The following is a 24,191-nucleotide window of genomic DNA, read 5'->3' on the forward strand; positions in this document are numbered from 1 at the left end:
ACTGCAGGACTTTTTTTTTGGACCTGAAAACTCAAATTTTAGATGCTTAATTAGGAGATGCTTGATTCAAACCCTTGTTCATATTCTCTAGGAATTAGAATTGACTTTATGATCAAGTTATGTTTTCTTTGAGGTCTTGCTGATAGGTGTTTTGGAATTAATGTCCTCCTGAGGTTGTGTCTTAGGCAACCCTGGCACCATAATAGTTTTTCATTGAGGAAGTCTTTTTTGTTTACTCTTTCTTCCAGTTTTACTTCTCAGATCGATACTCTGTGTTAGAACCAGGCTCTACACACTTCTTGAAGGAATGTTGTGGTCTAAACTTGTATTCACTGGAATCCTCCTGCTGCTTTCTATGTGTAATAAGTGATATATTCTTCAAGGATTACAGGAGTCAGGAACTACATACTTTCAGTGGACCCTAAATGGTTTGATCCAAGGCATGGTCTGGATGTTGTCCTCCTAGACTTTCCAGTCTCTGATTTGGATCTAGATAACACAACTTTAGACTTGTCCCTGAGTGTAGCTTTATTAGACAGTTACTGGGGTCACATCCATAGAGCTGCAGGCTCATCCCTGCTCCACAGTTTCTGCCTTGGTCACCTGCCTTATGCCAAATTCATGAACTTGGGGTGGGAAAATGAACTTCTGTGGTTTTGCCTTAGGTCTCCTGATCACTAATTGGTCTGAAGGACAGCTAGGTGGTGTAGTGGATAGAGGGCTGGGACTGGATGCAGGAAGACCTGAATTCCAATCTGGCCTCAAACACTTACTAGCTGTGTGACCCTGGATGAGTCACTTAACTCTGTTTGTCTCAGTTTCCTCAACTGTAAAATGAGCTGGAGAAGTAAATGGCAAACCACTCCAGTATCTCTGCCAAGAAAATCCCAAATGGAGTCACAAAAAGTTGGGCATGACTGAAATGACTGAACAACCACAACAATATATATATATCTATATATCTATCTATATATATATATATATATATATATATATATATATATATATCTACTATCTATCTATCTGTCTGTCTGTCTGTCTGTCTATCTGTCTGTCTATCTATCTATCTATCTATCTATCTATCTATGTCTCCAGCCCTATTCTCTTTAATGAGCTTCAGTCCCGTATAACCAGAACTAGACATTTTAGCTTGAATGTCCCAGAGATAGCTTACCACTCAATATTTGTGAAATTAAGCTCATTATCTTCTCATCTCAAACCCTCACCTTCTCAAGTACTTTTTATTTCTGTCAAAGTCATCAATATTCTTTTAGGCTCTGAGGTTCATAACTGCAGCATTATCTTGGGCTCCTTATTTCCCCTTACTCCACATTTCTGATCAGCTATCAAATCTTGCCCTTGCTACTTTGATACCATCTCTTACATGAAACCACTTCTCTCCACTCACACAGCTGTCAACTTAATTCAGACCCTCATTATCTCTCATCTAGATTATTGCCACAGTCATCTAACTGGTCTCCATGCCTCAACTGTCACCACTTCAGTCCAACCACTGATCACTGATCACTGCTGCCAAAGAAAATTTTTTTTAAATGCAGAACTTACCATGTGCTTCCCATACTTTATCAACTCCATTGGCTTCTTATTACTTCAAGGATCAAATATAAATTCCTTTGTTTAGCTTTTAAAGCTCTTCACAACTTAGTCCCAATCTATGTTTGGAGACTCATTATATATTACTCCATGCCTTAATCTGCCATCTAGCCAAACTGGCCTTCCTTCTATTCTTTACATATAACACTCCCATTTCTCATACTTCCAGTGGTATTCCCATACCTATAATGTACTCTCTTTTTAAGATACAGTTGAAGTACCACCTTCAGCATTAAACCTTTCCCCTACTGAGGAGGGAAAGGGAAAAAGAGAAAAAAACATAAACAGGGAGGAAGGAATAATATGGAGAAGACACAAATAGCAAATCATAACTGTGAATGTGAATGGAATGAACTCTCCCATAAAACAGAAACAGACAGCAGAGCGGATTAAGAACCATAATCCTAAAATATTCTGTTTACAAGAAACACATATGAAGCAGGTGGATACACACAGAGTAAAGGTAAAAGGCTGGAGCAGAATAATATTATGCTTCAGCCGAAGTAAAAAAAAAAGGAATCCTGATCTCAGACAAAGCAAAAGCAAAAATAGAAGTAATTAAAAGAGATAAGGAAGGAAACTACATCCTAGTAAAAGGCACCAAGTATTACAGCAGCCAAATTCTTAAGGAGAAGTTAAGGAAGATACAGGAAGAAATAGACAGCAAAACTATACAAGTGGGGCATTTCAATATCCACCTCTCAGAACTAGATAAATCTAACCACGAAATGAACAAGAAAGAAGTTAAGGAGATCAATAGAATCTTAGAAAAGTTAAATATGGTTGACCTCTAGAAAAAACTGAATGAGGCCAGAAAGGAATATACACCTTTTTCTCAGCAGTACATGGCACCTACGCAAAAAGTGACCATGTACTAGGGCATAAAAACCTCATAATCCAATGCAGAAAGGCAGAAATATTAAATATATCCTTTTCAGATCATGATGCAACAAAAATTACATGGAATAAAGGGCCATGCAAAGACAGACTAAAAATTAATTGGAAACTAAATAATCTAATCCTAAAGAATGAGTGGGTCAAACAGCAAATCATAGAAACAATCAATAACTCCATCCAAGAGAATAACAATAATGAGATAACATACCAAAACTTATGGGATGCAGCAAAAGCGGTCCTTATGGAACATTTTATATCTCTAAATGCTTATGTGAATAAAATAGAGAAAGAAGAGATCAATGAATTGGGCATGCAACTGAAAGAGCTAGAAAAGGAACAAATTTAAAATCCCCAATTAAATACCAAGTTAGAAATTCTGAAAACCAAAGGAGAGATTAATAAAATTGAAATTAAGAAAATTACTGAATAAAAATAAGAGCTGGTTTTATGAAGAAATCAATAAAATAGATAAACCTTTGATTAATTTGATTAAAAAAAGAAGAAAACCAAATTACTAGCATCAAAAATGAAAAGGGTGAATTCATCACCAACGAAGAAGAAATCAAAACAATAATTAGGAGCTATTTTGCCTAAGTGTATGCCAATAAATTTGACAATCTAAGTGAAATGGATGAATATTTACAAAAAATATACATTGCCCAGATTAAGAGAAGAGGAAACAAAATACTTAACCCCATTTCAGAAAAAAGAAATTGAACAAGCCATCAGTGAAATCCCTAAGAAAAAATCTCCAGGGCCAGATGGATTTACAAGTGAATTTTATCAAACATTTAAAGATCAACTAATTCCTACACTATATAAACTATTTGGGAAAATAGGTGAAGGAGTCCTACCAAATTCTTTTTATGATACAAACATGATGCTGATACCTAAACCAGGAAGAGCCAAAACAGAGAAAGAAAATTACAGACCAATCTTCCTATTGAATATAGATGCAAAAATTTTAAATAAAATATTAGCAAAGAGATTAGAACAACTTATCTCAAGGATAATACACTATGACCAAGTAGAATTTATATCAGGAATGCAGGGCTGGTTCAATATTAAGAAAACTATCAGCATAGTTGACCATATCAATAACAAAACTAACAGAAATCATATGATTATCTCAATAGAGCCAGAAAAAGCATTTGACAAAATACAACACCCATTCCTATTAAAAACACTAGAGAGCATAGGAATAAATGGAGTCTTCCTTAAAATGATAGATAATATCTATCAAAAACCATCAGCAAGCATTTAATGATATGGGGCTAAACTAGAAGCATTTCCAATAAGTTCACAGGTGAAACAAGGATGTCTATTATCACCACTGTTATTCAATGTTGTACTAGAAATGTTAGTGGTAACAATTAGAGAAGAAAAAGAAATTGAAGGAATTAGAATGGGAAAAAAAGAAAAAAAGCTATCACTCTTTGCAGATGATATGATAGTATAGAGAATCCTAGAGAATCAAGTAAAAAATTACTTGAAACAATAAACAAATTAAACAAAGTTGCAGGATATAAAATAAATTCACATAAATCATCAGCATCTCTATATACTACTAACAAAGCCCAGCAGCGAGAGATAGAAAAAGAAATTCCATTTAAAATTACTGTAGACACTATAAAATATTTGGGAGTCTACCTGCCAAAACAAAACCAGGAACTATACGAACACAACTATAAAACACTTTTCACACAAATAAAGTCAGATCTAAATAACTGGAAAAATATCAGTTGCTCATGGGTAGGCCAACCTAATATAATAAAAATGACAATTCTACCTAAGCTAATTTATTTATTTAGTGCCATACCAATCAAACTACCAAAAATTATTTTATAGAGCTAGAAAAAACAATAACAAAATTCATCTGGAAGAACAAAAAGTCCAGAATATCAAAGGAACTAATGAAAAGAAATGCAAGGTGGCCTAGCTGTAGCTGATCTTAAATTGTATTATAAAGCAGCAATCATTAAAACTACTTGGTACTGGCTAAGAAATAGAATGGTGGATCAGTGGAATAGGTTAGGTATGCAAGACACAACAGTCAGTGACTATACTAATCTACTATTTGATAAATCCCAACACTTGAGCTTCTGGGATAAGAAATTAACATTTAGCAAAAACTGCTAGGAAAACTGGAAAAAATGTATGGGAGACCAACATCTTAACCCCCCTACCAAGATAAAGTCAAAATGGATATAGGATTTAGATCTAAAGACTGATATTACAAGCAAACTAGAAGAGCAAGGAATAGTTTACCTTTCAGATCTATGGAAAAGGGAAGAATTTATGACCAAACAAGAATAGATAATATTCTGAAATGCAAAATGGTTGATTTTATGTTAAATTGAAATGTTTTTGCACAAATAAAGCCAATGCATCCAAGATTAGGAAGGAAGCAGAAAACCGGGAACAATTTTTACAACTAGTGTCTCTGATAAAGGCCTCATTTCTAAAATATGTAGAGAACTGAGTTAAATATATAAGAATACAAGTCATTCCCCAATTGATAAAATTGTCAAAGCATATGAACAGGAAGTTCTCAGAGGAAGAAATTAAAGCTATCTATAGACATATGAAAAAATGCTCTAAATCATTATTGATTAAAGAAATGCAAATCAAAATGGCTCTGAGGTACCACATCACACCTATCAGATTGGCTAACATGACAAAATAGGAAAATGATAAATACTGGAGAAGATGTGGAAAAATTGAAATACTAATACATTGTTGGTGGAGTTGTGAACTATCTAACCATCCTGCAGAGCAAGTTGGAACCATGCCCAAAGGGCTATAAAATTGTGTATACCCTTTGACCCAGCAATACCACTTCTAAGTCTGCATCCCAAAGAGATCATAAAAACAAGAAAAGGGCCCATATGTACAAAAATATTTACAGCAGCTCTTTTTGTGGTGACAAAGAACTGGAAATTGAGGCATCTGCTTATCAATTGGGGAATGGCTGAACAAGTTGTGGTATATGAATGTAATGGAATACTATTGTGCTATAAGAAATCATGAGCAGGCAGACTTCAAAAAAACTTGGAAAGACTTACATGAACTGATGCTGAGTGAAATGAGCATAACCAGGAGAACATTGTACACAGTAACAGCCACATTGTGGGATGACTGACTTTGATAGACTTGGCTCTTCACAGCAACGCAAGAATCTAAGACAACTCCAAAAGATTCATGATGGAAATTGCTATCCACATGCAGAGAAAGAACTATGGAGTCTGAATGCAGACAGAAGCATACTATTTGGTCTCCTTTCCCTTGGTGGTTTTGTTTTATTGCTTCATTCTTGTGGTTCCTCCCATTAATTCTAATTGTTCTTTACATCATGACTAATGGGAATATATGCTTAAAATGAATGTATATGTAGAGCCTATATCAGATTGTACTCTGTCTTGGAGCGGGGGGAAGAAGTGGATGGGGAGAAAATTTAAAACTTAAAATCTTATGGAACTAAATGTTGAAAACTAAGGTAAATAAATTAATTAAACAAACAAACAAAAAAACCCAAACCTTTCCTGATTCTCGTAGTTGCTAAGTGGTCACTCTCTAAAACTACCTTGTATTTAACCCCTTTGTATATATTTGTATTTGTTAACTTTATATTTGTATTGCACATATAACATAACATTTTCTATGTACTTGTCTCCCCCATTTGAAAGTAAGCTTATTGGAAGTAGGCATTGTTATGATCAATTAATTGACGAATATTTATTAAGTACCTACTATGTGCTTGGCATTGTGGTAAGCACTGGGGAATTAAAAAGAGGAGAAAAACAATAGTCCCTGCCCTCCAGAAGTTCACATTCAAATGAGGTAGACAACAAACAGATATATACAAACAAACTTTATACAGGATCAATTGGAAATAAAAACAGAGGGAAGGCACTAAAATGAAAAAGTACTGGGAAAGGCTTCCTGTAGAAAATCAGATTTAAATTGAGACTTAAAGAAATCCAGGGAAGCCAACAGGCAGATATGAGGGAGAGCATTCCAAGCATGGGGGACAGTCAGAAAAAAAATATCAAGAACTGAGGGATAAGAATGTCTTGTTCATGGACCAACAAGAGGCCAGTGGTTCAAAGAATATATGACTCAAATTCTTCCTCAGACACTTAGCAGCTTTGGGTAAGTCACCTACCCTCTGTTAGCTTCAGTTTCCTCATCTATAACATAGGGATAATAATAGTACCTATTTCATAGGTTGTGATGGCCAAATATACCTTGATCAATAAATACATGTTTAGACATCTACATTGTTTACTCTGAAGGGGACAATAGTTATTTTGAAGCATATGTTCTGCTATTAAAAAAAACCCCATCACATTATAGTCACAACTGTGACTATACATAAGAACAGCTATTTCCAGATGTACATCTCATACAAAGCAAGGGATAGTTTCCATGAAACATGAGAAGATTTGTATGAACTAATGAAGAGTAAAATAAGCAGATCCAGGAAAATAATTTATACCATGAGAATATCTAAAAACAACTCTGAAATACTTGAGATCTCTGATTAATACACTGATCAATCATGATTCCAGAGAACTGATGATAAAGTATGCTACCTGAATATTCTAACCGAGAGGGAATAGACTCAGTGTGCAGAAAGAAACATATTTTTGGGAAGTGGACAGTGGGGCAATTTGTTTTGCTTTACTATGCATATTTGTTATATGAGTTTAGTTGTCTTTGTTTTTTAATATGGATGGGGAAGGTTTTTTGTTAGTTGAAAGACTAAAATTCAATTAAATTCAATTAAAAATAAAGATATCAATTTTAGTTGGACTCTTAGGGATGACTTAGAGATTTTTTTTGTTCCTGAATTATACCTTGTTATCATCCATGACAGTGTTCAAAGACTCAATCCACATTGGATCAATGTCACCATCCAGTAAAATCCACTTAGGCCCATCATGTGTTATATTAGCAAGTTCACGCAAGATTGATGAGAAAAGTCCTAAAAGGAAGCAATCATCAGTAAATCAACCAATCAACATTTATTAAGCACCTACTATATATCAGGCACTATGCAATGCACTGAAGAAACTGTGGAACTTATCCTATTCAGGGAAGTAATATGTATATGTTGAGGTATAACATATTTACATTGTATATACGTATGCATGTGTATTATATACATATACATACACATATGTATGTGTGTGTGTATATATATGTGTATATATGTGTGTGTGTGTGTGTGTGTGTGTGTGTGTGTGTATGGTGTATGGTGTATGATGTGTTCAGGGAAGACTAGTACCTCTAGTGTGAAGGCTGCTGAGCCTTTTCAGGGGTACTCATTCTCATTTGGTGTCCACCTGATGCACCCAACTCTCACTTGTGGCTCCAAGAAGTTGTAGCTGTTTTTAAAGATGGGATCATTAACAGCTGAGGAGATAAGAAATGATTTCATGTACAAGGTAAAACTTTAGCTGAGTTTTGAAGAAAAAAGAAAATAATTTCTTAGAGGCAGAAGTGAGAAGGAATGAATTCTAGGCATTAGGAATTCTAGGCATAGCCAGTACAAAGGAAAGAAAGGAGATGGAGTGATGTGTGTAAGGATCAGCAAGAGGCCAGTTTGTTTGGCTGGCTGTTGAATGCAGGAAGGGGAAACGTAGGTTAGGGCCAAATTTTAAGGTACCTTTTCATGCTTGTTCCTCACACCAGGAGGTGAGCCCTGCAATCCTTAAAAAGCTGCTCAGAGGATACAGCACCAGCCCTGGAGTCAAGAGGAACTGAATTCAAATCCAGCCTCAGACACATAACACTCACTAGCTGTGTGACTCTGGGCAAGTCACTTAACCCCAATTGCCTCACCAAAAAAAAAAAGTAGTTCTAGAGATGTTAGCTATAGCAATAAGCTTTTTTTAAAATTATTTTTTTTTTTTGCTTTTAGGCAATTGGGGTTAAGTGACTTGCCCAGGGTCACACAGCTAGGAAGTGTCAAGTGTTTGGTCTGAGGCCGGATTTGAACTCAGGTCCTCCTGACTTCAGAGCCAGTGCTCTATCCACTGTGACACCTAGCTGCCCCTATAGCAATAAGTTAAACGAACAAAATCAACTGAATAAACATAAAGAAAGAGGAGAGAGGAGCTCAGTCTGGCCCCAGCCCTGGCGCAGACCCAAGCCACTGCTTCTGGAGCTCTCAATCCACAGACAGAGGGGGAATCGAGCTGGTGATCAGAGGGGGATTGCAGGGATCTCTTTGCTGCTGCTGAGGCAGTTTCTCTTGCTTTGCCCATGCTTGGATCTGGGTCACAGTCCCAAATGGTGGTCCTGGGGTGAGGAGAAGTGTTGGTGTGGTGGAGCTTATGGTGATGGTGGAGAGGGTATTGTCCTCACAGTTCCAAGGCAGAAATCCAATTTATACATGAATTAAACGACATCACTCATACCACTTTACTATTTTTACCTATCTCAAAGTCCTGTGGCAACAGGCAAGTGACAAAGCAACAGGTGAAGTTACACTGGGAGCTGTAGTCACAACCCCGCACCCAGGCAAACCAGGTTATAGGGTCAGCTTCTCAGCTTCTCATGGTCTGGAGCAGCAGTAGGATTCAGCAGCCTTCTGGGCATCTGAGCAGCTTTTTTTTTTTTTTTTTTGGTGAGGCAAACATCTCAGCTCCCAATTCCCTTAAGCCTAAGTGATGCTTTCTCTTTCTCTTTCTCTCTCTCTCTCTCTCTCTCTCTCTCTCTCTCTCTCTCTCTCTCTCTCTCTCTGTGTGCGCGTATGTGCTTTTCCAAATGACTAGTGATGGTTTTCTCTGTCCTCACTTGGAGGATTGAGGTAAATATGAATAAAGCTCCAGCAATTCTCTCTGTTACATTATTTGCAGGGTTGTAGGTTTCAGTATCTCTCAGCACAAAGTATGTATGTGAGGGGATATGTAAAGCTATATATTGGGGGAGGGAAAGATAAAGTGTGTGTACATGCCAATACACTTGCCCTATATTATGTTGATATTCTACCCTGAATTTGCCACATGAAAATGGCCAAGATGCCACCCTTTTTTTGTGCCTCCTTTCTATATATACATATTTAAACTGGATATGTGATTTCATTGACATGAGAGCTTCCAGTAAGGAAGATCCTCTATTAATGATGATCTGAACCTTTTTTTTTCATCTTATAGTCTTAAAAAATTACCTGGGAGCACTGAAAGGATATATGATTTGCCCAGGGTCACATAGCCAATATATGCCAGAGGCAGGATTTGAACTCAGGTCTTCCTGACTCTGAGGCTAGCCATCTATTGAGTATGCCATACTGCCCCTTTCTAACATCAGACATATGATATTGATTTTCTATATTGCATAGGTGCTGGTGGATAAGTTCATTAGTTTCCAATGAAATTTATGACACTGAAATGGGATCACTGGATAAATAAAAAGTTTAGAGCAACACCCTAAGATATTTCATTCATTAAATTCAATCAATATGATTAAGGAAAAGCAAGAGATAGCTAGATGGTGCAGGGGATACAGTGCTAGACTCAGTCAGGAAGACCTGAGTTCAAATCTTGCCTCAGACACTTACTAGCTGTGGGACCTTGGATAAGCTGCTTACCTTCTGTCAGCCTCAGTTCCTCATCTATGAAATGGGGATAATAATAGTACCTACCTGACAGGATTGTTGTGATGATTAAATGAGATAACATATGTAAAGTACTTTTCAAACCTAAAATTACTATATAAATGCTAGCTATTATTAGAAACTAGTGAATGATTGACAGATGCTGAGAAAATCAAACACAAAAGTTAAGAGATTAATATACTTTCCTGAAAAATAACCTTCATTTTCCCCTTATAAAATCCAATTCAGTGAAGAACTTTTCCAAATGACTAACAATTGTTTTTCTCTGTCCTTAGGAAGAGAATTGAGATAAATATGGATAAAACTCCAGGAAATCTCTGTTAGACTTTTTCTAGGTGGAAGTTTTCAGCACCTCTCAGTATAAAGCACTGTCAGAATGTATTCTATGTCAATTTTGAGGCTTCCCAGTTGTTAACAGACTTCTGGTTCATGGGGGATGTGGTAGGAAGATGGACTACAATTCAAAACGGTCAAATTTGTGGCCTCAAAACTTCCAATGCTGCTGAACAAGATTAAAATATGTTGAACAAGATAAATAAAAATATAATGTAAGATACAGAATGTTAATCTGAGGTTTTCTAAGTCATCATATAGGTTCTGGAGAGATCCTTTTCTATTTGAATTTGACATCACTGGACTACAGTACTCTTCAATACCATTAACTTTTCCAGCATTTAACAGCATGCTTACTTCCCACACCTGCCTGCCATAGATTCTCAGTTACATGGCATGACTAAAGTAATAGGGCAACTACCCTATGTATTCTGTATCTTCTCCAATTTCCTCTTCCACTCACCTTGAAGGCTTAAGAAGATTGCACAGAAGGAGAGAAGGAACAAATGTAATACAGCTTAAAGGAACAATTTGTTAAAAGTTCCCTTCTTAATTATAATGGCTTCTCTCCCCTTTCACAGACCTTTTTGCACCTTCATCAGGTCTGCCTTGTGTTTTTTTTTTCTGTAATCCATGCCAATATTCCTAACTCTGATGAATGTAAAGGAAATTAATGCAGTCCTGTAGTGGCTGAGTCACAAGATCATACTTTTTAGAGGAAGTATAGTCCTTTTCTTCTGGTCTCAGGTGTTTCTTACCATCCTTCCATTCTCGTGTGGCTGGATTGATGATGCCAAACAGTTCATCATTAGTGACAGCTTTGGGGTTGAGGTCAGTCCAGACTGGTCGTCGTTTCATATTCTGGTATGTCTTATGCAAAGATCTCAGTACCTGGGACTTGCCTGCACCAGCATTCCCCACCACAAACACAGAGTGTCGCACAGCCAAGAGCTCTTCTAGCTGTACCACCTGAAATAACATTTGGCTTAGGTAATTCATCAAGTAATCAACAAGCATTTAAGCCTCATTTATGCCCAATGCTGTGCTAGGGACTAGAGATATAAAACAAAAGGGAGAAAATTCTCCCCTCAAGGAGATATTATTCTAGTGGGAGGGATGGAGGGAAAGGAATGCAACAATTTCAGAGATGCAAAAATACAAGATACATATAAAAAAGCAAATGGGCATCAGGAGGATGAGGGAATCAGGAGACACCTTTAGAAGGAGATGGCACTTGAGCTAAGCCTTGAAAGAAGTCATGGTACTAAAGGATGGAAAATGAGAAGGAAAAGCATCCATCCTAAGCACAGGAAGGCCTGTGCAAAGTCATGGAACCAACAGATAGAATTGTCAGATATGAGAAAGACCGAGTGAATTGGAGTTAGATTGCAAAGGACTTTAAATAACAAACAAAGGAGTTTTTATTTTATCCTAGAGGCAATGAGAAGCCACTGAAACTTTCTGAGCATAGTCAGACTTGTGTTTTAGGAATGTCAATTTGGCAGCTGTGTGTAAGATGAATTTCAGATCTTCATTCAAGATCTGAAGTTATGGTCAGATAGAAAAAATTAGAATTTTGAATTGTGGAGCTGGAACAGGAGTTTCATGTGACTATCTCTGTGTGTGGCTGTGGTATGGATCATGGGAGTTGAAGAGATTAATAAACTGACATGTACATTGAAATCTCCAAGTATAAGTGCAGGATTTAGGAAGACTGAGCCAGGCGCTGAAATCCTTGAGAAAAGAAATGACTCGGGGACCTAGCAAGAACAGCCACAAGGATCCAGAGAGGATTATGGATGTGAATGGAGTTAATTTCAAAGAAATTTCAAAGAAAGATATGATGCTTAAAGTTGATGATAGAGATAGGATATGGAATGGACAATGAGAAGCAAGAAGCACATCTATGCTTTCTCCTGGCCTGGGTATGTGTGTGTGTGTGTGTGTGTGTGGTGTGTGTGTGTGTGTGTGTGTGAGAAGGTAATACAATACTGGAGATGGTCAACAGATATCCTGTTTTCTATGACTTCAGGTGAATGGGAAAAATATGAAAGAAAAGAAGTCATAATATTAAGGACAGCTCTACCCTCATGGCCAGCTGCAAAGTTTGTTAACAAAAGACAAGGTTCTAGAGGGCCCAATGTAAGGGGAAGATAGACTGGGATAGGGATACAGAAGAAGTAGGGCTGACATGGATGGGTATGAGGGACTAAGAAGTAAGAATCTCAAAAAGGGAGCTTTGGCCTAAGCAGCGATGACTGAAGAAAAGGATTCTGAATAGAGCCATAGGACAGTATATTGTCATACCCTTTTCAGCAGCAATGATTTGACTTGATATTGATTTGACTATCACTCTTGATCAAGAGGTGGAAGTGGGGGAAAAGGAATGGGCATAAGTAGCATGGAAGATGGCAAGATGGTGACTATCTTTGGGCTATGGTACTAGTAACAACTGGCTTGGTAGTCAGAGGCAGAGACTAGTGGCTAGATAGGATGAGACTTGTCTGGTGCTTGGCTAGCAATATAGTGCTGAAGTGTGGCTGTTTGTTCACCCTTTAATCATGTGCCAGCAAGCACAGCCCCACGGCCAGTTAAACTGATTATTTCCTTAAGGTGGAGGCAGGGAAAATCTAGTTCTAGTGCTGAAGTGCAGTGCTGACGTCAAGACACCCATGCTGTCCAGTCTGTGGTCTTGGTACCCAGTGGCTGGCTAATTGGACAGCGATGGGAAGCAGGTGATCTTTTCTGCACAAGGGCTCTATTTATTACTTGGCATGTAATAATCATTTCAGAATGCTCTCTGGCCAATGAACTTCAATCAGTGGGTAAAAAGTTTTGGGCTTCAAAATATGATAGCTCTCTAGAAATAAGGATAAAGTTAGGAAGTACAACACTAGGATATTGGAGCTAACAAAAACCTATATAGATGATGGTTAGGATTAGTTATATGTTACAAATGAGTTCAGGTGGCTAGACCTCCTAGAGCTTTAACACTCCTGAATAAATCAATCAAGGTTCTAGATGCAGAACTGAAGATGTCTGCATGAATTTGAGGTAGAGCTGTTTGTCAGTCAGAATTCATACTACTATTATAGAAACTAAGCAATGTCAATTCTAGGATATCACCCCTGCCATCATCCTGAACTTGCTATACTCTTCTCTCTCCTCTATCTCAACCCCTTAATGAACTAATTCAACTCTATACCACTCTCTACTTGCCAATCCCTTGCCTCTTATCTTTGCTAAACTCTAACCCTGGATTACTTACACCATCTTACTCACATGCTGCTGTATAGAGCTGGAGAAAATCATAAAGCTCTGCTGTTCCACTACAAATTTATGTTTACCTGTTCTCAACTAGTCATCACAATGGCAAGGCACACATTCTATTCTTCTCTAATCAGTTTGCTATTCCACTCCTCATGGTGGCTATTCTGAAATTCTTGTGTCTTCTTAAGCTTCCCACTTTACATCTTTTCATCATTTTAGCTTGTGGACCTGGGCTCATGCTTCGCTGAAAAAACTGAGACCATTTGTTGAGAGCTCGCTTTTTCTACTCCTCCTCATCTCATATCAGTCAGACATCTTCTCACCTTCTCTCTCTCTTTCTTTCTCTCTCTCTCTCTCTCCCTCTCTCTCTCTCCAGACTCAAATGAAGAGGTGGTACTTTTCCTTGACAAAGTCAAACTCTTTTTATGCATCCTTGATCCCATCCCTTCCTGACTTCTCCAGCAAATTCCTCCCACTATCCTCCCTACTCTCTATTATTTTGAATCTATCCCTAGCTACTAGCTCTTTCTCATTTGCCCATGAATATGCCTATATTTTCCCCATTCTTAACCCCCTCCACACATCCAACCATCCACATTAACTATCATCTTCCATCTCTCCTCCCTTTCATGGTTAAACTTGAGAAAGCTATCTATAGTTCCTCTCTTCTTATCTTCTAAACCTACAATCTGTCTTCTGACTTAACCAAAACTGCCCTCTCTAAAGGTCCCAGTGATCTCTTAGTTGTTAAATCTAATGACCTTTTCTTAATCCTGATCTTTTTTGATTCTGTGCAGCCTTTGGTCCTGTTATCATCTTATCCTGACGACTTTCTCTCCTCTGGATTTTCATGACACAGCTCTCCTTGTTCTCCTCCTATATGTCCCAATGCTCCTTCTCAGGCTGCTTTGCTGGTTCAGCATCCAGTCCACTGACTGAGGGGGACTTGAAAGGCTCTGCCCTGGGCCCACTTTTCTTCTAATTGTATACTATCTCACTTGGTTATCATTAGCTCCTGTGGGTTAAGTGATCATCTGTATACAGATGATCTATACATCCAGCCCTAGTCTCTCTTCCAAGCCATAGTCATGAAGCACCAACTGTCTCTTGGACATCTTGAATTGGATGTCCTACAGCTATCTCCTACCCACAATGTCTTTTCTCACTAAGCCTTCCTCTCTTCTCAACTTTTCTATGACACTGAGGATACTACCACACTGCCATTTATTGCAACCTAAGTGTCATCCTAAACTTCTCACTTATGCTCACTCCATATATCCAAGCTCTTGCCAATTCTGGTTGTTTCTACCTTCAAAACATCTCTTGTATAAACCCTCTTCTCTCCACTCACACAACCACTACTGTGGTGCAGGCCCTTATCACCTCACGCCTATACTATTGTAAAAATCTTCTAGTTGGTTTCCTAGTCTGGAATCTCTCCCTACTCCAGTCTACCCTCCTCTTAGATACCAAAGTGACTTTCCTAAAATATAGATCTGACCTGTAGGGCTAACCCCCCTGCTCAATAAGCTCTAGTGGTTTCCAATTATCTCTAGAATCAAAAATAAAGTTCTCTGATTAACACTTAAAGCACTTTATGATTTGGCCACTTCCTACCTTTCCAGTCTTCTTATAGTATACTGCCTTCCACATACTCTACAATCTAGCTATACTGGACCACATGTAGTTTCTTAAGCCTGACATTCTATTTCTCATTTGCTGTCCTCCCTGCCTAGAAGGCTCTCTCTTCTCACCTTAACCTTTTGAACACTCTGGCTTCCTTTAAGACTCAACTCAAGTGCCATTTCTGCAGAAAGACTTTCCCTGTCCCTTAAGACATTTGTACCTTTTCATATTGCTTTCCACACACTTTGTATATTTCTTGTGTGTACCTAGCTACTTTCCCCATTAGAATGTACATTCCTTCAGGGCAAGGACTGTTTTTCCTTTCTTTATATTCCTAGCACTAGTGCCTTACCTAACTTTTAAAAAACTATATAAGTTGTAGGTGAATTTTTGCATAGGGTATACCAGCTCACTTAGGCTTCCTATATTGGTGAAGTTATAGATATAGAAAAAAGGGAAAAAAAGAAATTTACATGATAATTATGTTGTATATTTGAAAGGAATAGCAAATTATACATAGCAGATTTGCAGTTTCATGTGCAGTCATCTTTTTTTATTGTACTATGTTATTGCAGATGCTTGTTTTATTCCATAAATTAAAAATGAAATAAATTTTTTAAAAAGATTGAATATATCAGGTGAAAGGGAATGAGGAGTACAGGATAAGGCTGTATGGTGGTGCCTTTTACAGAAACAGGGAAAACCACAAGAGGGGAAGGTTTGGGGGAAGAGATAATGAGTTGAATTTTGGATATGATGAGTTTAATTTGCATTTAGGGCTGTATATATGTACATATATACATCTACACATGTTAGTATATTGTGTGTACATTTATATATGTATATCTATATATATGCACATAGACATATGTGTTTACATGTATCCATATAACTTTATGAGTCATCTGCAGAAATAATAGTTAAACCAATAAACTTACCAAGAAAATACCGTAGATGGAAGGAGATGAGGGCCTAGAATAGAATCTCAGGAAACACCTATAGTCAAGAATCATGTTATGGATGATAAGCAAGCAAAAGAGACTGAGAACAGTTGGACAATTAGGAATTGAACCAGGAGAGAATAGCGTCATGAAAACCCAAAGAAGAGGAAGAGATCAAGAGAATAGGATGGTCACTGCAGATAATTCGAGAAGGACCATCAGTTTTGAGAAGGACTGAGAGAAAACCAGTTTTGGAGAGAGAGCAGTTCAGTTGAAGTAGAGAGAAAAGGGCAGGGAGGTGGTGCAGTGGATAGAATGCCAGGCCTGGTGTAAGGAAGACTCATCTTTGTGTATTCAAATCTAGTCTCAAACACTTACTAGCTGTGTGATCCTGGGCAAGTCACTTAACCCTGTTTGTCTCGGTTTCCTCATCTGTAAAATGAGCTGGAGAAGGAAATGGCAAATCACTCCAGTAGCTTTGCCAAGAAATCCCAAATTGGGCTGGGGGGGCAGAGTCAAGATGGCAGAGTAAAACCCGTGATTTGCTTGTGCTGTCCCCGAAATCCCTCCAAATACTTGTAAAAAATGGCTCTAAATAAATTCTAGAGCAGCAGACCCCACAAAAAGACAGAGTGAAACAAATTTCCAGCCTAAGACAACCTGGATGGTCAATGGGAAAAGTCTGTTGCACCAGGTTGGGAGAAAAGCACAGTTCAGCATGGGCCGTGCAGGTAAAGACAGGGCCCCAGTGAACCTGGAGCTGGTCTCTGGGGACTGAATCACTGGCAGGTGTGGCAGTTTCCAGACTCCTCAACCCACAAACACCAAAGACAACTTAGAAGGTCAGTAGGAAAGGTCTTTTAGACCTGGGTGAAAGAGGAGCACCTTCTGGCTCTAGCCCTGATGCAGCCCTGCAACAGTGGCTGTAGTCAGTTGCTTCCAGGACTCTTGGCCCACAGATGGTAGGGGAATCAAGTGGCTAATCAGAGGGGGCTTGCAGGGATCTCTTTGCTGGCACTGGCAGTAGTCTCTTGCTTTGCCTGTGTTTGGATCTAGGTCACAGTCCTGAGTGGTGGTCCTTGGGTGAGAAGTGCTGGCGTGGTGGAGCTTGTACCTTGGTGAAGACAGAATTCTCCTCACAGTTCCAAGGCAGAAAAGAGTGCTTGTGGTCACTCACAGATCAGAGCACAGGCCAGGAAAGGAGTACATACCTTACCTTTGATCATACCACCTTGGAAGAACTGAAAATTTACAGGTCCCTAGAAGTATCTCTGAAAACAGCAGCACAAAACCCCTGAAGCTTGGGACAGTACATTCTCCACACTGGAAGCAGACCCCTACCTTAACAAAGAGTTAAAAAGTCAAGTAATTGGCTAGGAAGATGAGCAAACAGAGGGAAAAAAACTTAGACCACAGAATCTTACTTTGGTGACAAAGAAGATCAAAACATACAACCAGAAGAAGACAACAAAGTCAAAGTTCCTATATCCAAAGCCTCCAAGAAAAATATGGATTGGTCTCAGGCCATGGAAGAGCTCAAAATGATTCTGAAAAGCAAGTAAGAGAAGTAGAGGAAAAATTGGGAAGAGAAAGGAGAGACTGATACAAGAAAATTATGAAAAATGAGTCAACAGTTTGCTAAAGGAGACCCAAAAAATGCTGAAGAAAATAATACCTTAAAAAAATAGACTAATCCAAATGAGAGAAGAAGTCCAAAAAGCCAATGAGGAGAAGAATAACTTAAAAAGCAGAATTGGCTAAATGGAAAAGGATGTCCAAAAGCTCACTGAAGAAAATAATTTCTTAAAAATTAGAATGGAGCAAATAGAAGCTAATGACTCTATCAGAAATTCAGAAATTATAAAACAAATTTATAAAACAATTATAAAACAATAAAATTATAAAAATTATAAAACAACTATAAAATAGAAATTATAAAACAATGTGAAATATCTCATTGGAGAAACAACTGAGTTGGAAAATAGATGCAGGAGACATAATTTAAAAATTCTTAGACTATCTGAAAGCCACGATGAAAAAAAGAGCCTAGACATTATCTTTTCAGAAATTATCAAGGAAAACTGCCCTAATATTCTAGAACCAAACAGAAAAATAGAAATTGAAAGAATCCACTGATCACCTCCTGAAAGAGATCCCAAAAGGATGGGAGGCTATGGTCAGACCACACAAGGGAATGTCAGAGTTTCTAATTAGGGAAGTGTAACACTTAGAGGTGATTAGTAAATTCTGGTATGTAACCATCCCTCTGTGTAGCTGAGATAGAATGAAGGAGTAGGTCATGACTTAATGAGGGTAAGAACCAGTTCCTCTACTTATTAGCTATGTAACCTTAGAACAATCACTTTCCCTTTCCAGACTTCAATTTCTTCTGTAAAATAAGGGGATTGGGCTACATGATATCTAAGCTCTTTCTATCCTGTAAAATCATGTGTTGATATATCTTTTGAACCTTATTTTATCTAAATAATCTCTCAAGGAGATTACTTATAACAGTATCTAATATTCTTTCCTTGCTTTATTGAAATATTTTTATGTCATTTTCATTTGCAAATACTTCCTCTTTCCTTTCCTACTCAAAACCCCCCCCCTATCTCTTGTAATAGAATACAAAAAAATAGTTCAGCAAAACCAAACAACATGTCATCCATGTCTGACTGGATACTGGATATTTTAGCACCATAATTCCCCACCTCTACAAAGAAGAGGAGGTGACTTTTCTCTAATTTCTATTATTAATCAGATATTTGTGTATCAGCTCACTCTTGGAATCCAAAACCAATACAAATTAACGAGCAAAAGAAACATTTGAGTGAAAGATAAATTCTGGGACAGAATTTATGAATTCTGAAATTATAAAGGGTGAGTAATGCCACTCACTTGAGCACAAAGTTGTCCTCAGCCTGAAGTTTTAGCTCTAAAACTGCCTGTTTTACAAAACCTTCAAAGTTGAGGTCTCTCTTCCTGGAAATGTCCACAGCAGGGAAAAGGTCTCCAATTAGGCCCATAAACACAGGCATGTCATCAGTTGTGATCTTGGGGATGTTGAAGTCTCGGAGGGAACGCATCAGGACTTGGTCCTCAGGTCGGTCAGGGTCTCCTCTCTTCAGAGATCCAGCTACCACAAGCACAGACTTGATAGCTCGCAGGCCCCAGTCATAATGATCCTATGGAGATGAAAACACAGGGTTACTCAGAGGTTTGGGGAGTAAATTTGATACCTTGTAGCATAGATCTTTGTTAAAGGATGTCAGCAGAGTCCTGCCAGTGAGGAAATGGCAAGTGGGTTGTGATGGTGGTAAAAACTGCTTCAGTTTGGCATATAATAGATAAACTGAAGGATGGGCTTTCAATGAATATATTACCTGTACCAGAAGAATGGGGATTACTGGAGAGATGGCAATCATACCATATGCTAGATGTGAAAAATGATTTCTCTTGGTAATCTGTGTCTTGGAGGACTCAGAGCTCTACCCTGCCAGTCTTCTGTCTAAACTACTTAAGAAGGACATCTCTGATAATGAGATTGCATTGAATCTTCTTATCTTGGTTAAACTCCAACCCAGGCCTGAACTAATTTTATCCTACTCAGGCTTGGGTTGAGACAGATCCTAGATAGTTGGAGGCTGGGAATGGTCTGGGATGATGGCGGGTTCATATAAGCCCCTGTTGAAAGGGTATATAATGCTATATCCTCAGATCCTAGAGCTAGCTCTGAACGGACCCTCTTAGGGGGAGCCCAGTTTTGGACTGAACTCTCATGTAATGCATGTCAAGCTAGCTTGAGAGAAATCAAACCGTGGACACATGCACCCAATTTCATTTGTCTCTTTCTTAGATAACAAATGGTGGTTCACATTAATGGTGCTGCAACTCAGATTTGGACTTAGATTTTGGAGTACACTTTCACCCCCAACAGTACTGGGATTGGGTGTCCACAGGACTTTCTTCTGAAGTCCCAGTCCTGAAGGGTGGGTAAGTCATCCCCCAAATCCCTGTTTCTTATTTATCGGACATCCCATTTTAGGTTGCAGTCTGTTTTTCTCCAAGTGGCTCTGTGATTGGTGACCTAAAAAAAAAGGTTTCCTCTGACAAATATCTTCTGTAATTGGCTAGAGGTCAGTCAGAGTAAATTGGCATGTGATAACTCTGAATTTTGACCAGTCTAATATCTGAATTGGTTGAACTAAAGGATAACTTTGAATTTTGACTAATCTAATTCTAATTTTAAATTGGTTTTTCTTAAAAACAAAGCCTAAAAGCCAACAAGAAAATTATTAAACACGATGGGTAGAAAAAAATTGGTTTGGGAATAGATGGGTGTGGCGTGGTCCATAGCAAGCCCATGTGCTCTAAGCCCGCTCCTTCATCCTTGGATAGTTGTTCTGGGTGCCTTTGTGCCAGCTTGAGACAGTTTAAGCAAGTTGAAGGGGTCTGACGAAGTTTGATTTTGTTTTAAGTAGAAGGATTGAAAGTGAAAAATTTGTAGCTTCATTTGATAACCAATAAAGTTATGGAGGAATTATGTCCTCCTGCCTTTTGAGATAAACCTGTAGGAAGGCCTTATTAAATTTAACCTTACATAAGTATTGGCTATGGTAAAGATATTGGTTATTGTGATTTGCGATTATTACATAAAATCTTGAGATGTTTTCTTGTACTGTTCAACTAATTATTGGAACTCCCTAATGAACAGGACTAGTTGAAGAGGAGATGAAGAAGGGAATCTACTTGACTAACTGAGAGTTAAAAAGATACACAAAACCTCAAAAGGAAAGGGGTAACAAATAAGAGGAGGGGTTTAGGGGTGAAGGGAAAAGGGCCAGTGTGAACAGAGCCACCTTAAAAAAAAAGAGTAAAGAAAAGTAACTGAAAGAACATAATACTGTTTTTATAGCAGAAAAGGAGAAAAATCATAATTTGGAAAACACTCAATATTAAAGCTAGATGAAGGAAAATAGAAATCTAAGTCATGTAAATACAAATATAATTAAATATAAATAGAATAAACCATCCAATAAAATGAAAAAACAGTGACAAATTAGATAAGAAAACAAAATCCCACAATCAGTTGCTTACAAAAAATACTTAAAAACAAAGATATTCACAAAATAAAACTGAGGGATGGAAAAAATTTGCTACACATCATGAATTTAAAAAAAAATCAGGAGTTGCAATCACTCTATCTGACAAAGCATAAACAAACATTCAAAAAGAAAAAAGGAATAAAATAGGTCTATACTTATACTAAAATGAAAATATCAAATAGCAGCTGGTTTCATCAGAGAGCATCTTGAGTTGAAACAGCTACAGCTTATATTCAGTGGAAAACTACAGAGGAGTATCAAACTAGCAAATAGGAGAAATTCTGTTACAACATTTAGGAAGAAAAGCCATGTCATGACACTGGTGGTAAGTGACTCCCTAATGAAGGTCCGTACTCCAAGAACATGATGAAGCCAGCTAGAACTGGCTTGAAAGTGTTGATTATTAAATTTTCAGTGTGAGCATTTTACTTTGGAAGTGGGCAAATACTACAAATTAGGGCTTGATTTATTATTTGTTGATTGTCTGTGCTTAAGAAAATGATGGAGACAACACTAACAATGCAGATTAAACTTAAAAGTGTGTCATATGGTCATTTCCACCCCTCACACTCCCACCAAAAGCTGGTTGTTAAATATTTACTATCAGCCCTGGTAAGGAGGCACCTGAAAATGGAACTGACAATGAAAAGGAAGAATTTTTTTTTTGCAGAATATATCTGTGACTAAAATCCTATTAGGAATCATTTGACCCACTTGTGGAGTCAGCACACAGAACCTGGCTCAAGCTAAGTGAGCAGGGCAAGGAGTTCTGACCAAGGGGGAACTACAAAGGCTTCAACATAGTTGATGAGAGGCTGGGGCCAGCTTCAGTCTACTGGAGTTCCAACCAGAGACGAGCCTGAAGATATGTCACCCAGATCCAAACTAAGGTCAGGAACTTGAAAGCTCAGACCAGGATCAGACTTTGTCCTACATCAGAATGCTTAGGTATGGCTCATGAAAACTTTGCGTATCTCCCTTGAGCTGCCCCTGAGATTCTTGAATCCAAATCTGGCCTTAAATCCTTACCAGCCGTGTGACCCTAGGCAGGTCATTTAACTTCTGTCTGCTTCAGTTTCCTCATCTGCAAAATGAGGGTAATAATAGCACCTACCTTGCAGGGTTATTGTGAGGATCAAATAATGTGCTTAAAATAATAGTACTTTATAATAATAAAGTGTTTGTAAAGTGCTTAGTACAGTGCTTGGCCCATAGCAGGCATTTTATAAATGTTCTTCCCTTTCTCTGCTTAAAATAATAAACATCTTTTAACAAAATAATAAATATTTCATAACAATAAAGTGTTTGTAAAGTGCTTTGCACAGCACCTGGCCCATGGTAGGTACTATATGAATGCTTTTCCCTTCTCCAGTAAGGGGAATAATGCATAATAAAGCAGGAAAGAATAAGTTGGGAAAGGTTGTGAAAGGCTTTAAAAAACCAAACCGGAGGGTTTTGATTTGATTCTTAGAGGTGATAGGGAGCCAGTAGAGTTTACTGACTAATGGTATAACATCATAGATGTTACGAAAATCATTTTGGCAGCTGTGTGCAGCATGGACTTGAGTGGGGAGAGATCTAAGGCAGTGAGACCTATTTGGAGGTCTCTGCAATTGTCCACACAAAAGGAGATGAGGGCCTGAACTAGCTTGGTGGTCATAAAATGAACAAAAAGAGATTAGGACAAATGTGAGAAATGTTGTGGAGGTATAAAAGACAAGGACTGGATATGTGGGTCAAGAGTATGACAAGTTGAAGATACTGTCAAGACTGTGAATCTGAGTAAATAGAAGAATTTTTGTGCCATGAACAGAAATTGGGAAGTTCAGAAGAAAGGTGGGTTTTGGACATCAATCAATCAGCAAGTATTTATGACAACACTATTTGTCAAGCACTATGGAAGCTTCTTGGGATAGAAATATAAAGAATAAAACAATCTCTACTTGTGAGGAACTTACATTCTATTAGGGAAGACAATATATATATATATATATATATATATATACATATATATATAATGTATATTTATTTATATAACATATTGCATTATGTTACTTTCTATGTGCAAAGAATAACTTAAAGGGAATACAAATAAATACAAAGTAGTTAAACAAAATTTAGTGATTATGGGCATTTATAATTGGGGGGATCAGGAAAAGCTTTATATAGAATGATGATGAGATGGGCTTTTAAGGAAAAGAGAGGTTCTATAAGATGGAGGCAAGGTGGGAGTATATTCTAGGAATGGGAGATAGCTTCTACAAAAACACAGAAATGGGAAATGTAGTCATGTGTGAGGAACAACTTGGCTGGATCACAGATACCTTTATACATAATTCCACTCAGACCATAAAATAAGGAAGTAAAGATAATTTTATAGATAAAAAAATTTATGGGATAAAACCCATGGCTGCAATATAATGAAAAAGTATATTCTCTTTAAAAGAAACACACTTAATAGATAGGGGAGTAAGTACTATGTCTTAAAAGGGTATGGAGAAAGGCAGGGACTCACCTGAGCTCTCCCCCAAACCCCTCCAAATACCTTAAAAAATGACTCTAAACAAATTCTAGAGCAACAGAACCCACAAAAAGACAGAATGAAATACATTTCCAGCCCCAGACAACTTAGAAGGGTGGTAGGAAAGATCTGTTGCACCAGGGTGAGAGGGGAGCACAGTCCTGCACAGGCTGTGCTAGCACAGACCAGGCTCCAGGCCACAGGGTGACTGAATCAATGGCAAGAGTGGCAGTTTCCAGACCTCTCAACCCACAAATGCC

The 24,191-nt window shown here is 37.9% G+C and overlaps 1 protein-coding gene across 1 annotated transcript in view; it reads right to left on the reverse strand.

Moving 5' to 3' along the window:
• Positions 1–24,191, reverse strand: part of DNAH9 (dynein axonemal heavy chain 9) — a 458,278-nt gene that overhangs the window by 240,567 nt on the left and 193,520 nt on the right. Inside the window, 3 exon segments of the mRNA XM_020965915.2 lie at positions 7,371–7,498; positions 11,227–11,437; positions 19,200–19,490. Coding sequence (XP_020821574.1) covers positions 7,371–7,498; positions 11,227–11,437; positions 19,200–19,490 — 630 coding nt within the window.

This window comes from Phascolarctos cinereus, unplaced genomic scaffold, assembly GCF_003287225.1.
Source record: "Phascolarctos cinereus isolate Bilbo 61053 unplaced genomic scaffold, phaCin_HiC Scaffold_5;HRSCAF=322, whole genome shotgun sequence".
Taxonomy (NCBI): Eukaryota; Metazoa; Chordata; class Mammalia; order Diprotodontia; family Phascolarctidae; genus Phascolarctos; species Phascolarctos cinereus.